The 14,155-nt window shown below is 53.7% G+C and overlaps 1 protein-coding gene across 1 annotated transcript; it reads right to left on the bottom strand.

Annotated features, from left to right (window-relative positions):
• Positions 1-11,107: 11,107 nt before the first annotated feature.
• Positions 11,108-13,882, bottom strand: LOC112317130 (glutathione S-transferase P). Its single transcript, XM_024574154.3, has 7 exons — positions 13,761-13,882; positions 13,429-13,464; positions 13,028-13,134; positions 12,848-12,935; positions 12,373-12,476; positions 11,536-11,643; positions 11,108-11,377 (listed from the first exon to the last, which is right to left on the bottom strand). Coding segments are annotated over exons 1-7 (633 nt in total). The 5' UTR covers positions 13,762-13,882; the 3' UTR covers positions 11,108-11,188.
• Positions 13,883-14,155: the final 273 nt, after the last annotated feature.

Consider the following 14,155-nt stretch of genomic DNA (forward strand, 5'->3'; position numbering starts at 1 on the left):
TTTAGGCGCCAGACTCATCTCAGGTTTGGACCCTTTAAACTGAGGGTACAAATTAAGTGGGACAAGTGGTTCTTATTGACAGGAGACAGGGTTTCAAAAGAAAATTTTAACATCTGGTTAATGTTCCTCCAGAGCCAAGAGCTATGCAGAGATAACAGCAACCTCCCCTTTTAGCTTGCTTGCTTCTCACTGTATAAAAGAGCTAGCCTGTGAGCGTTTGGGGCGGCTCTCATCTGCAGCTCTTCTGAGCACCGTGTCTCCGGGACACATCGAGAGTCCGCCCCTGCGCAGGTTAAAAGAGTTGGCCATTAAAGTAACATCTCTGTAAACGTCCTGAAAGTCTCCGAACGTCTGTTTCTTGCGTCAGTGGGTGCAACAATCATCCTTTGTCATCTCTCGGGAAATGTGCTACGAACAAAATTTCCCCTTATTTTTTCATATACTCCCCACCGCAGCCCTGGATGGTGTTAATTCCATTTTATGCATGAAAAGAATTGAGTCCTGTGGAGGCTTCAGCCTTGCCCGTGGGCATCCACTTAGAGCTGCCCAGTGTTAGAGCCCGACTCAAGCCCAGGCCTTTCCTCCTTCCCAGAGTGCCCCACTCACTCCTAAACCACAAAACAATTGACACAAACGTGACAGTTATTGTGAGATGTCAGTGGTATTTCCAAAAGGCCCCCCAAACACTGGCACCTTGTCTGAGTTCTTACACATAGATAGGGCAGTACCAGGCCCACAGACCAGCAGTCCTGGCTCCCAGCCGCGGCCCCCTCTCCTGGCTGGGGGAAGTGATTGCCCAGACAAATCTGGGGATTACACAGCTAAGCCCGGGCTCAGACCTGAGTCCGTGGAACTGTCCCTCTGGGGCGGGAGAGGGGGGTCAGGGTGGGGCCAGAGGATGGAGTCCTTCATCCCTCTCTAAGTAGGTCAAGGGAACACAAGGCCATGGGGGGAAGGCAGCATGGGGACAGGAGATGGCTGGACATGGGGTGGCGGAAAATGGAGAGTGAGGGGCAGCATCTGTCCACCCAATGCCAGGCTCTGTTCCAAGCACTTGCCGTGTGTTATTTCCTTAATCCTCCTGCAGCCTGGGGTGTAGGAATGATGAGCCTCTGTTTTCAAAAGAGGATAGAATATCAGCAACGTTGAGTGGCCTGTTCAGGACAGCACAGCTGCCAGAACTTGGCTTGAGGTCTCCTGACCCTACACCCCCCCATTCCATCCCCACCCACCTAGAGCACCTGCTTGCCAGGCTCCGCTAAGTGACACCTCCCAGGAAGCCCTTCTCCAAGGTGTTGCAGGCCCTGGCTCTTACCACTCCCTCTGCACCTGCCCCATCCTACACCACTGTCCCCCTCTGCCTTCCCCGCCATCCTCCAGGCCAGAATCAGGGAGGTCCGCAGATCCACTGCATCCTGCCAGCTCTGCCTTCGGAGTGCTCCCTGTTCCTGTGCCTTCAGGCTCTGCACCATGGCTGTGGCCCCTCAGATTTCCCCTGGGATTTTGCAAAGCCTCATTGATGTCACCCATCCTCCCAGCTTGACCCCTCCAATGCTTTCTTTGCACCCTGGAACTGTTGTAAACCTCAGGTCCATTTTGTCTCTGCCCTAAGACACTTCCTGGTTCCTCAGTGTCCTCAGGACAAAGCCCTACCCCCTTGGCCTGGCAGTCAAGGTCCTGTGCCCACCTCCCCAGCTCCAGTTTGGATATCTCTGCCCACGCAAGCTAGGTGGCACAGAGGATCCACCTTCACCGCCGCCCCCTCCTTCGGAGCCGTCCCCAGCAAGCTTTCCTGCACACAATGTCGCCACAGGTCCCGTGTGGCGACAGCACCCTCCCATCTTCTCTCTTCTGACACCCAGCAGGGAGCTTCTCAGGGCAGGTGCTAACTCAATATTACAGTCTAATTTTATATTTGGAAAATAAAAAACATCAATGTTTTCCCTTTGTGGGCAATTTAAGAAATACAGAAAAGACAAAACAAAGTAGTAACGTGTTTTCACGACCCTGGCTTACTCCCCGTGATTACTTTCACTCATTTGTTTGCGCTCCGTCTTCCAGGGGATTTCGGACTATTTCACAGGAACACACAAACAATCCTTAAACATTTAGACCTTAGCTGAAAAAACCCAGAAAAAAGTGACAGTCCCTCTGCCCCAGGGACAAATGCTGTTGAATTCAAGATCATTGTCCAATTCTCTTTCAAAAACACTTTTTCTTGTACATATGCTCACTTACCCATAGGAAACTACGTGTGTTTGGTGCTTTTTATTTGTAGTAATAGTATCTTGCTATAACACAATTCTTCACCTTGCTTTTTTTTTTTTTTAAATTCAATGCTTTGTTTTTGAAATTAGTCCATGTGATACAATAGATTACCTACAAGTAACACCAGAGCTTCAAGGTTAAGGGCCTGGATTCAAAATCCTGCTTCTACCACTTACTACCCATGTGGTGTTACGACCTGCGTCCTTCATTCCCACTAATGGGAAATGAAGGTAACATAGCCCAAAGGGGCATCTGTTGGGGCTGGACGCTACGTGAGTGGCGCCTGACACAGCCAATGTGCAGGCATGCTGAGCTCTGTGCACAGGCCTGTCGATTAACCCAGAGACGATCCACCTGCACAGGATTGAGGCTCCCCACTCCGGAAGGGGGCGCCACTTAGTTTTTCAGATCTTTTAGGTCCTTCACTAAACATTTAAGATGTTTTCTTTAAAAAAAAAAAAATCTGCACATTTAAAAAAATTATTTTTAGGGAGAGGGGAAGGGTAGGAGAAAGAGAGAAACATCAGTGTGTGGTTGCCTCTCACATGTTCCTTAATGGATACCTGGCCCACAACCCAGGCATGTGCCCTGACTGGGAATTGAACCGGCGACTCTTTGTTTCGCAGCCTGAGCTCAATCCACTGAGCTATATCAGCCAGGGCTGCACACTTTTTTAATATAGGAACTTTATGTGATGTTTTGCATTTCTATGTTTTGTGATCTCTTCTGATAGCATTTTCTGGTTGGCTATTGATTGTGAATAGAGAGCTATCAATTTGCCTCCATGGAATCGGGCTCCCCCTTTACAAGAGTGTGTCCATTGAAGCTTTTCTATTTTCCATGCTGATGATCACATTGTTGAGAAGTAATGAGAGTTGAGTCTCTCCGTCTCATATCAGGCGTCTCATTTCTTTTTCTTACCATATTGCACCGAGAGCGTCGGAACATGGTTGAATAGTGGTGACGGGAGAGAGCACCGTTATAGGGCATGTGACCTCACAGAAGTGTGTAAAATCTTAATATGAAAGCCCCCAACTCCACTTGTTAGAATTTTTGTTCCTCCTTTTCATTTCGTTTGCGTTCAGATTTCCTCGGGCCGTTTTTCACTGGCTGCTCAGAAGTGGAACTTCTACGAACAGGTGTCTCTCTCCCCCTAATGAGCAGCCACTGATTGTGAAAACAGTGCCTGCAGAAAAGGGCCTTTGAAGTGGGTGCGGAAGGAGGTGGAATTCCAAACAGTGACACCTGAAAACCTGTTTAGATGATGCTGGAGACTGGTCCTACCCCAGTCTTTTACCCAACATCCCTTCTCGACTTCATCGTCAATCAGAGGTGTCCGCAGTGACGCCTGCTGCACCCTGGGACCGCACCTCCGCCTCCACGCGCTGTGTGGATCAGGGTTCTGGGCAGTAACCTTGGAATTCTGACCTGATCTGGGTGTGGCTTGGTTGGTTGCCCAGAGGCATTTCAAAAATGGGCCCCGCCTCCCATCAGGCATGAAGGGAAAACTCCTGGGGGACCCTGGCCCTTCCTTACCTCAAAACAAGACAGATGTGTGATATTTGTCAAGGCAACCTCTCCCAGGAGGTTTGCTGAGGCTTTTTGGTACAGATGTCGATTATTGGGGAAACTCTTCCAAAGCACAGTTTTATCATGAAGGGGTGCTCAGTTTCATCGAGTGCTTCTATATCTAAGATGATCATATTGTTTTTCTTCTTCCTTATCAATGACATCAAACTTTTTGAGGATCTATTGCACTATTGGTGACCTAAAGAGGCAGCAGAAGGAGGCAGCTAGGAGACAGACTGAAGCCAGCTGGGACTAAGTATTGAGCTCTACCACTCACCAGCTCTGTGGCATCAAGCAAGTTCCTCGACCACTCTGTGCCACCTGGCACCATTGCCACATTTGAGTCTCTGTAAAAAGCGCATGCCCGGCGCAAAGGAAGTGCTCTGTGTTTGCTGTCCGCCTTTTTTCATTACTCCGGGAACAAGCCTTTTGGTCACCACGTAAGGCTCTTTTACTGTACTGATGAGCTGATTTTTACATCAGTGCTCACAAGTGAGCGTAGCCTGTGGTTTCATTGTCTCCAGGAGATCTCGTCCAGCTTGGTTAGAGGAGGTGGGCCACTTCCCACCTTTTCCTATACACCACAGGAGTTTGCTGTAGGTGAAAACGATCATTTCCTGAAGCATGGCTAGAACCAGGTAAGGCCACCTGGAGCTGGAGCCTCTGCTTAAGGGGATCTCATCCCTGTTTCCACTTCCTTTACGGTTATTTATTTCCTTGAGCCAATGTTGAATACCGATACTTTAAAGAATGTTTTACTGATGGATTGTTTTTTTCTAATTCGAAGTATTTCTGTGCTCTTTTAACCATCTTGCCTGAGGTCCAATTTCTCTGATGTTACTGTTGGCACACAAGCTTTCTTTTTATTTGTGTTTGGTAGTTTTTCTGTCTTTTTGTTTTCAATCTTTCTCTTGTTTTAAGAATGCATCTTAAAAACAACATCTAATGAAATTTCAGTGGGTTTTACTTTAATCCAGTTGGTGCCTGTCTTTTGAAAAGAGTTCGAGTATTTACAGTTGCTGTGTTGGGACCGACATCTGCCACATCGCATTTCTATTCAGCGTTCTTTCTCTTTATTTCTTTTCTCCTGTACTTTCCTGTCTTCTGTTGAATTCATTGAGTTTTCTTTGTGCTATTGCCTTTCCCCCAACTATTGGTTTGGAAGTGATACATTTCATTTCTATTTTTAGTGGTTTTCCTTACATTTCTAATAGTCAGAATCAAATTTCTTTTTTCAGAAAAAGCTCACTAACATGTCTATCCTCCTGCTGAAAGTGAGTCTGAAAAAGGGTATGCTCGTCCCCTCTGGCCTTCCTTCCCTCCCAAAGTCTGCACTCCTGTTTTCTGGGTCGGCACCATTGGGGCCGCGGCAGGGAGGGCATTTGTGGCCCCCGGCTTCATGCGTCGGTCTCCAGAGCTGGGCGAGACTGAGGGCCAGGCCCCAAGCCCTGTGCATGCAGCCTGGCTGCGTTCCTGCCTCCCGGCTGAGGCGCGGGGCTCAGCTTCCACCCCAGGCTGTGGTTTCTCCCTATTTCTTCCCTTCAGAGGGAGGCTTACTTGAAGTCCGCACAGAACTGCCCCCTTTTCACTTCTGTGTGTCTGAGATTTCATTGTGAACAGCTTTTTCTCCTCCGATTTTGATGTGTTTGAGGACAGGGAGGATTTCAGGTTGTACTCAGCTGCCAGCCAGAGACCTCCCTTTCTTCCACCCGCTAAGTTAAACTTGAGGAAGTGAAGTCAGTCTGTCTTGGCTGGGGGGGCACACACAGAACCAGGGGAGCACCTTTGGGGAAGCACCCCCATGATGACCCTGGCCAGGTCTCCCTGCTCCCCAGCTCCAGGCGCCTTCACCCCGCGCTGCAGACGCTAGTGTGCCCGAGGGCCCCTCCCTGTCAGCCAGCCAGCGTCTCAGGGTCCCTCCTGGTCCACACTGTCCCAACACTGGACACGGTCTGGAGTCTCCATCAGCGAGGACCTGTGAGGCCTCCACTGGGCACAGGTCCCCAGCACCCATCCCGTCCCCTCGGCCCACCCATCCCGGCTCCTCCCTGGAAGCAAAGCCACGGTCAGACACCCCACACACAGGTCAGGTCTGCTGTCTGGAGCGTCCCCACGGTGCTTTTTTGCCACCAAAGCTTTAACACAAACTTCAGTCTGTTCTTTCTTTCTTTTTTCTTTTAACAGTTTGTTTTTATTGTATTTTTTTCGCATTACCATTTATCCCCCTTATACCCTCTTCCACCCCCACCCACACTTCAGTCTGTTCTTCGCTGCAGCTCTTGATGGCTATTTGGATAACAAACACAGAAAGGGCTCACACCCTGTGACTGCAAACGTGAGCCTCATCTTCCCCACTCCCCCAGAGTCCAGCTTTAGAAATGCCAGGCCCTAGCTTGCAAATCAGCAAAAAGAAAGAGAAGAACCTGTTGAGTGTTAATTATTAGAAACAGGTTGAGCTATTTGTCATCCGTCACAGGCCCCTCTTCCCGTGACCACTTCGAACCTAAGAAAGACAGTTTCCTCCCAACATACAAAACTCAGCCCCAAGCGCCCACGGAGGGGACTCTGTTGCTACAGCGGGTCGTGAGTCATGGCCGGTACTTATGGCTTCCTTCCTCATCCATGCACCACCACCCCATCTCCAGCCAGCACCTCAGCTGCTCAGGGGCTGCCCCAGGTAGGGTTACTTAACATCACAACGGTGTTGAATCTCTCCAAAGTAATCTGTAAACTCACTGCGAATTCCAATCCAAACCCCATCAAGGCTTTTCGTAAAACTGGGAAAACTAACGTGAAAACACAGCTAGAAACACAAAGGACCAAGAATGGCCAAGACAATTTTGGAGAATAAGTGGGGGAGGGAATCTGTCCTGTTAGATAACAAGAGTAATTATAACGCTAGAGTAATCAAGACCAGCAGACCATTGCTTCTGATATGTGGTGCTTCTTTACTATTTTTATTTATTTTTTTATTTATTTTTAGAGAGAGGGTAAGGGAGGGAGAGAGAGCAAAACAATGATGTGAGAAAGAAACATCAATCACTTGCCTATTGTACGCGCCCCAACCGGGGACCAAACCCACAGCCCAGGCATGAGCCCTGACCGGGAATTGAACCCACAACTTTTCACTTTGCGAGTCGACACCCAACCAACTGACCCACACCAGGCAGGGCTGGTGCTTCTTTATTTTACTTTGCTAGAAGTTCTGCAGTTTTGGTTCTGATTCCTTCTCAGACATGAATCATTTTAAGAAAGATGTATAAATATACTTGTATTAAAATTTTATAACTATAGACATTAGTGTCTTTTTGTTTCCTGGTTTTATTTTTTGTTGTTTCAGATTCTTTAAAAAAAAATTATTTATTTATTTTTAGAGAGTGGGGAAGAGAGAGAGAAAGAGGGGGAGAGAAACACTAATGTGTGATTGCCTCTTGTGCACCCCCCACTGGGGACCTGGTCTGCAACCCAGGCCTGTGCCCTGACTGGGAATTGAACCGGCAACCCTTTGGCATGCAGGCTGGCACTCAATCCACTGAGCCACACCAGCCAGGGCTGTTTTAGATTCTTATAATGAGAGATTGTTGTCTGGACTATTTCTCCCTCTCTGTGGAATGTTCTAAGACTTTCTCTGAAGCATAATAGATGGTTATTATAGGAAATGTCCCAAGAGCAATCAAAAGAATGGCACCTTCTTGTTTCCTTTTGCAGAGCTTGAAATCTGTTGTCTCCAGCTGCCCAAATCCTTGTCTCCCCATTAGCTGTTGCTTTATAAACATGGGGCTGTCTGGCGCACGGAAGCCCATGACTGCAGCCCCTGCAGGTGTGTCCTGTGATCACGAGATGTGGAGTGTGTTTCAGGTTCTGTGGTGTTTGTGGCTTTGGGGGGGTTCTGAAAGCCTCCTGGGAACACCGGCTCTGATGTCACAAACCACAGGCGGTTGCAAATATTCCCTTTGCATTTACCATCTGTCCGATCATCTGAAAAGCAAAAACCATCGTTGTACGAGAGAACACTGTAGTTTGGGTGTGCAGTTGCGTTTATTCATTTGGGGACCTTGCTGAAAAAATTTATCCCCAGGCCAAATAGGGAACCTGTCTGCGTGGCATGGCAAATGTAGTCCAGCCCTATCGGAAAACCGACGGGCACCAGTGGCACACAGGACCCACGCCCACGGATCGGTTTTCCCGTGGGGAACCAGGCCTGCATTGTACCTAGGCTGCCGTGAGGCTGGCTTTTGCTAAAACTCCTTCAGGTTGGATTGAGGCAGCAAATGTTTACTGAATATCTTTAAAATGGCTTCCTAAAGTCTGTGCTAAACCTCCCAAGTATGGAGTGTAACCAGTTCAATCACTTTTCCCCTTGATCTGCAACATCCTTCTCTTTGAAGTAATTAGAAAATTCTTTCCTTTGTTGTCTGTAAAAGGTAACCACCTAAAGTGAACCTGTGCATAGTAAATGAGGCCTGTCCTTTCTGGGTAATGTACCCAAAAAAGCAATAAAAGCCTGTCCAGGCAGGGGTTGCGGCCCTGTCTCACTCAGAGAGCAGCCGTGCCGTCCCTTTTTCTCCACAGGACTTCTGCAGTCCCTGCGAATTTGTTCGTCGCAGCCACAACACACGGACCCCGCAGGCTAGAGTCCGCATCAGATCAAGGTCATCAAGAAACCTCTGACGTTTTTTCTGACAGTATTTTATTTTTTAAAGTATTTTAAAAAGACACAAACCCCCTGTCGCAGGTTTCCTCGGTCTCGCACTGTGGACGTTTGGGGCTGTGTCTTTGTGGCGGGCAGCTGTCGTGTGCCTTGTAGGACATTAGGCGGGATCCCTAAGTGCCAGTAGCACCCCACAAGGTGTCACTACAAAAGTGTCTCCAGACTTCGCCAAGCATGATCTGGGGGACAAAATCACCCCACAGTTGAGGACTACTGATCTATCTGGAGCTTATTGGTGTATATGGCATGAGGTAAGGGTCTGGCAATTTTCCCAATACGGTGAATCAGTTTTACTAATTCTAAAGAACTCTTCTTTTCAAACTTAGGATACCACGGCTATTATAGACCAAGTTCCTGTATATCCCATGCTGTCCCCGGTGGCCAGTTACGTAGCTAGGGTCTCCATAGCAACACCAGGTGTGCCACCGTCCTTCAATAGGGCTCCCCAGCACCTGGCCAGGACCCCACGGGTCTGTTCTGCTTTCTCCAGCCCTGCAGCCAAATGTCCCTACCACTGAGAGGGCCGGGCCTCTCGGTCTCTCTCTGATCACTTCCTTCAGCTCGGTGTCTTCCTCCAACCGAAGGGCTTTTTCTCAGCTCCCCCTCCCAGTCAGCGATCAGCATCTAGGGGAGGCAGAGGGGCCTAGTTTTGGAGTGGGGAGAATACCCCAAAGTCATAGCCCTCTCACCCTCTCCCCTTCCTTGATCACCTCTGGAGGTGGGACAACTGTGGGGAGTGGCTGGGCTCCCTTAGCCTGAGCTGAGTACAAGGGAGGATCAGACAGGATGAGTCAGGTTGAGCTGCAGTAACACACCACTCGAAATTCCCACGTGTGTAAAACCACACAGACGCTGCTCGGGCACCCACATGACCGTCACACGGTAGCAGGGCCCTGCTCCACATGGTCCTCACTCTCAGACCGGGCCGCTGGAACCCCCACCACCCACCCCTGGTCCTGGTGGCCGGGGAGGACAGTGCTGGGGTTTCTTGCACAGGCAGTTACGTGCTGTGTCCTGGAAGTCATTCACCCCCTCCATCCACAATGGCTAGAGAAACTGGGAAGTCTCATTTTCCTGTGCAACGGGTGAAAAGTAGAAAAAATTCTCTTGCAGAGACAGCTGCACTCAGGTGCCCCAATGTCCTCTGCTCCGAAGATCCTGATCCCAGCCCCTTGCCCTTCACAGCAGCAAACCCGAAGGTACTTGGCCAGTCTCCAGCTGGACACGTCTGCTATTTCAGTCCTTGTGATCACAGGGTGTGACTAACAGCTTTGTTTGTGCCTCAGCTCACACATCAGCAAGTTACGCAGACTTGCTGTGACTCGGTTTCCTCATCCGTAACTGGGAATAAGAGCGTCTGGGTGGTGAGGATTCCGGAGGGTAACATACCACCGCCTGTTGCACGATGCCTGGTGCAGGCCAGGGACGCAGAATCAGCAGCTGTCACTGTGAGTACGGCTGTAGGCAGTTGGAGGACATGGGTCTTTTCAGTTTGCATCCACACTTCCTGGATCCAAAGTCCTCCCATCGGCAGTGTCTGTCTGGCCTCTAACCTGGTCCCTCACCCCTGGCACACCCAGGGCTCCCCGGGGTGGCGGGGTGGAGCGTTCCACCCCCTGCTCCGGCTGTGACTGCTCCAATGCCACAACCGGTGGAGACACGTGGGGCCTCTAAGTGCGGGGTGGTGCGGGCATCCCTTTGCTGACCCACCTCCACAGCATTCGGGCAGAATGCCCCCTCCCAGCCCTTCAGTGACGTTTCCTGGAAGGTCTCAAACCTACTGAGGTGTCTCAGAAGTCAGAGGTTGACTGCCTGAGGGGCTCCCCTATGTAAGGGGGGTCCCCCTTTCAGGCTGGTGGCAGGTGACTCCAAGTTTGGGCAAGGCTCCCCCAGAGAAGCACCTGCCCCTCCACGATGCATGATGGGGTGTGGCGACGGCGGGGTGCAGGGGGGTGAGGGGGGCGCCCATAGCCTCTCGGCTCCAGCCATCCCCGGAAGCCCTTGAGGCCCCTGAGCTGCTCACACCCCAGTGCCTCCACTTTGCCTGGGGCTCTCACCAGTGTGGACACACGCCAGCAGCTCACCCAGGCTCCGTCCTTCAGCAGCCTGGATGGTGAGAGGCAGCTCTGGGAGAGCTACCTGGATCATCCAGTGTTGTTCACATGTCCCCAATGCCCAGGGAAGCCAGGAGAGCTCCCCACCTGAAAAGTGACTGACCCTCCCAGCAACCCAGCGCTCCACCCACACCTGACCGGCAGGGGCCCTCAGCTCCCACTGTCCAGGGCTAGCCCTCTGGCAGGCGGCCTGCTGGGATGAGAGCACAGCCATTTCTCCTGAGACCGTGAGAACCTCCAGGGTAGGGGCCAGTTATTTCTCTTCCTGTCTCTTTTTTTCCTTCTTTTCCTGGGGTTCAACTAACACAGATTGGCCTGAATACACCCGGAAGCCACTCGGATTGGGTTTTAGGACTTCAAGTAGCCTAGCTGGCTGCCACCTCCCCGGAGTCTGACAAGTGAAGGCCCCACGGCCCCGCCCCAGGAGACTCAATGCCCACAGCACCACTTTTCTCTGGAAATTTTATTGGTCCTGAGGCAGGGGAGGCAGGCAGCCCGTGCCGCCTGCTCAGGGCGCCCCAGGCCCTCACTGCTTCCCATTGCCGTTGATGGGGCGGTTCTTGTGCTCGGGGGAGTCCAGGAAGGCCTTGAGCTTAGGCCGGGCGCTGAGGCGAGCCACGTAGGCCGAGAGCAGGGGGAGGGAGTCCAGGCAGCTGGGGGCCAGGACCTGGTGATTCAGCAGCAAGTCCAGCAGGTTGTAGTCCGCGAAGGAGATCTGCAGGGCAGGGGTCAAGAGCTCAGCAGGCAGGGGGAGGAGGAAGACCAAGAGCTGAGCTCTCGACCCCTAGGTCTGCCCACGTGCTCTCTCTGCACCTGTTTCCCAGCTGTAAGAGCGGGTGGCATGGTAGGGGCAGGACAGGGACGGTCACTCACCTGGTCACCCACGATGAAGGCCTTGCCCCCCTGGTTCTGGGAGAGCAGGGTCTCAAAAGGCTTCAGGCGCCCCGGCAGCTCCTTCACGTAGTCGTCCTTGCCCGCCTCCTGCCGTAGGGACACCACTGGGCATCACCCTCCTGACCCACCCACTGCTGCCCACCCCTGTCCGGCCCAGACGTGCCCCCTTGTCTTGGGCCAATCTCAGAGAATCACTCCCCACCCCCAGGCTATGGCCTCTTGCTGTCCACTCGAGCAGCCAACTCTTCTCTACTCAGCAAATTCCTGCGAACGCCTTGGAGGACCCTTCTAGGCCTCCGGTTTGGATGCTGCCCTGCTGAGACTCCTCAGTGGCTCCCTGCTGCCCGCAGGGAGGGGTCTACGCCAGGGGGTTCAGATCTCCTGGGCCTGCTGCCCCTCCTACTCTCCCTCCCACCGCTCTCCCTCTCTTTCTCATGCAGCCACACAGGTGTCCTGCCTCCGCTAAACTGGTCTTGGGTCCCCAAAAGCGCTCCACGTCTGCGTACTCTGTACACCTGGCAGGGCCAGCACCCCTCCCAGAAGCTGGCTATAGATCCTCCTCCTCCTCCCTCTGCTCCGGGAAGCCTCCTGACCACCCCGGCCCAGCAATCGGGAACCAATCCTGGCTCATTGTCTGCTGTCCTGGCACTGTTCTGCTGCTGCTGGTTACCGGCCCCCAGCACAGAGCCTGACCCAACGCAGGCCCGCAACCGAGGGAGGGCTCAGCTGGAGCCCTGGAGGGGTGTGGTGTCGGGTGAGAGTTCAGGAAGGCCCGTCTTTGCCTGTCCCCGTGCCCACCCTGGTACCCATGCTCACGTAGTTGGTGTAGATGAGGGTGACGTATTTGCAGCGGAGGTCCTCCACACCGTCATTCACCACGTCCACCAGGGCCGCCTCCCGCTGGTCCTTCCCATACAGCCCTGGGGTGGGGGCGAGGGGGGAGGCCGGGAGAGCAGGCAGTGTGGCTGGTCGCCTGACACGCAACTGCCGGCTGATCTACCACGAGGCTGCCCGTGGGCCTCGGCCGGGGAGGAGGGAGGAGGATGTGGACCCAAGGAAGGATTAGTCCTGAGCTCAGAACTCAGTGGGAGGCAGCCTGCCATAGGGCAAGGACCACAGGCGCACCTGGGCTTGACCTTGGGCAAGCCATATCACTTCCATGTACCCACATTTCCTCCACTCCACAGGGGTGCTGGGCAGCTTGATTTAAACGGAAGAGGCTGGCCTGTGCAGGAACAATAGCTGATGCCTGCCACCCCCGCCCTGGGTCACCTGCACCCTCAGGACTCACCAAGGGAGCGGCCCAGGTGGCGCAGGATGGCGTTGGACTGGTACAGGGTCAGGTCTCCATCCTGGAACTTGGGGAGCTGCCCGTACAGCTGGGGGTGGCAGAGCCTGTCAGAGGTGCCCCTACCCTACCCGTCCCGTCCCCCAAGGCCCAGCCCCGGCCCCGCCGGGCACAGGCACTCACACAGGAGGCCTTGAGCGAGCCCTGCAGCCAAGCATCCTTGGTCACCACCTCCTCCTTCCAGCTCTGGCCCTGGTCAGCCAGCAGCATGCGCATGGCCTCGCAGCGCCCTGGGGGGCGGGGGAAGGGGGCCAGGGTAGTGGGGTGCAGAGACCCCAGCCTCACCGTGCCCTGGGGAGGGGCCCCCTCCAATGATCTCAGCACACTGCCGAGGGGACAGACCACAGGAGGCTGGATACTCCAACCTGGGGAGCTCAGAGACACGGGAAAGAAGGCCCAGACTAGTGGCCACATGAGGAAGGATAAGGGGGGGTTTGGGGTCTCCCCCAGGTGGGTGAGAGGCCACAGGCTGCAGCCTCCAACCTCTGCCTCCCCGCCCCCCAATTACCCGTCACAGGCCCTACCTCTAACAGGAAAGTAGACGATGGTGTAAGGCGGCACTAGAGGGGACAGAAGGGTACTGTGAGGGGCCGTGCACCCACTCGCCCTCCCTGGAGTCCCGTCCCTCGCTCCAGGGCCCCTAGAGGCTGGTCTCTGCGCGGGGGTGGGGGGTGGGGGATGGGCCCCTGAGCCCCAAAACCACGCTGGTGCCCTGGATCCCGGTCGCGGCCTTAGGGGGGCAGGGCCTAGCAGGAACCACGGCCCGAAGCCGGGGTCCCGGCAGCGTGCTGGGTGCGCTCTGAGCCCTGGGAGTCTCGTGCATCCCAAGCCCCCCGAAGCCACAGCAAAGACTCACTGGTGGCGGTGCAGACAAAAGCAGTGACACCCGACAGCGGCAGAGGGAAAGCTCACGCGGGCCCAGTGGTCTGGGCCTCATGAGGGTGGTCCCGCCCCGTTCTGTCCCACTCCGCCCCAAGTGCTTAGTCACGTGCTGGCCCCGCCCTCCGCTGCCCAGCGGGAACCCTGGCCCGCTCCACACGCCAGCAACCCCCCCACCCCCACCCGCTTCGTGTAGCCGCTGAACTCCGCCCAGCCCCCTGCACCGCAGGGGTTTTCCCCAACATCTATCTGCCTGGAGCTGCAATTGTCCCCACAAGGGACAGATAGGCGCCGACCAAGACGAGTAAGGCCCGTGTGACCTGTGCACGCACCTCGCGAGTGCTCGCGCAAACCACGCTCCATGCTGGGCTT

This window comes from Desmodus rotundus, chromosome 5, assembly GCF_022682495.2.
Source record: "Desmodus rotundus isolate HL8 chromosome 5, HLdesRot8A.1, whole genome shotgun sequence".
NCBI classification, from domain to species: domain Eukaryota; kingdom Metazoa; phylum Chordata; class Mammalia; order Chiroptera; family Phyllostomidae; genus Desmodus; species Desmodus rotundus.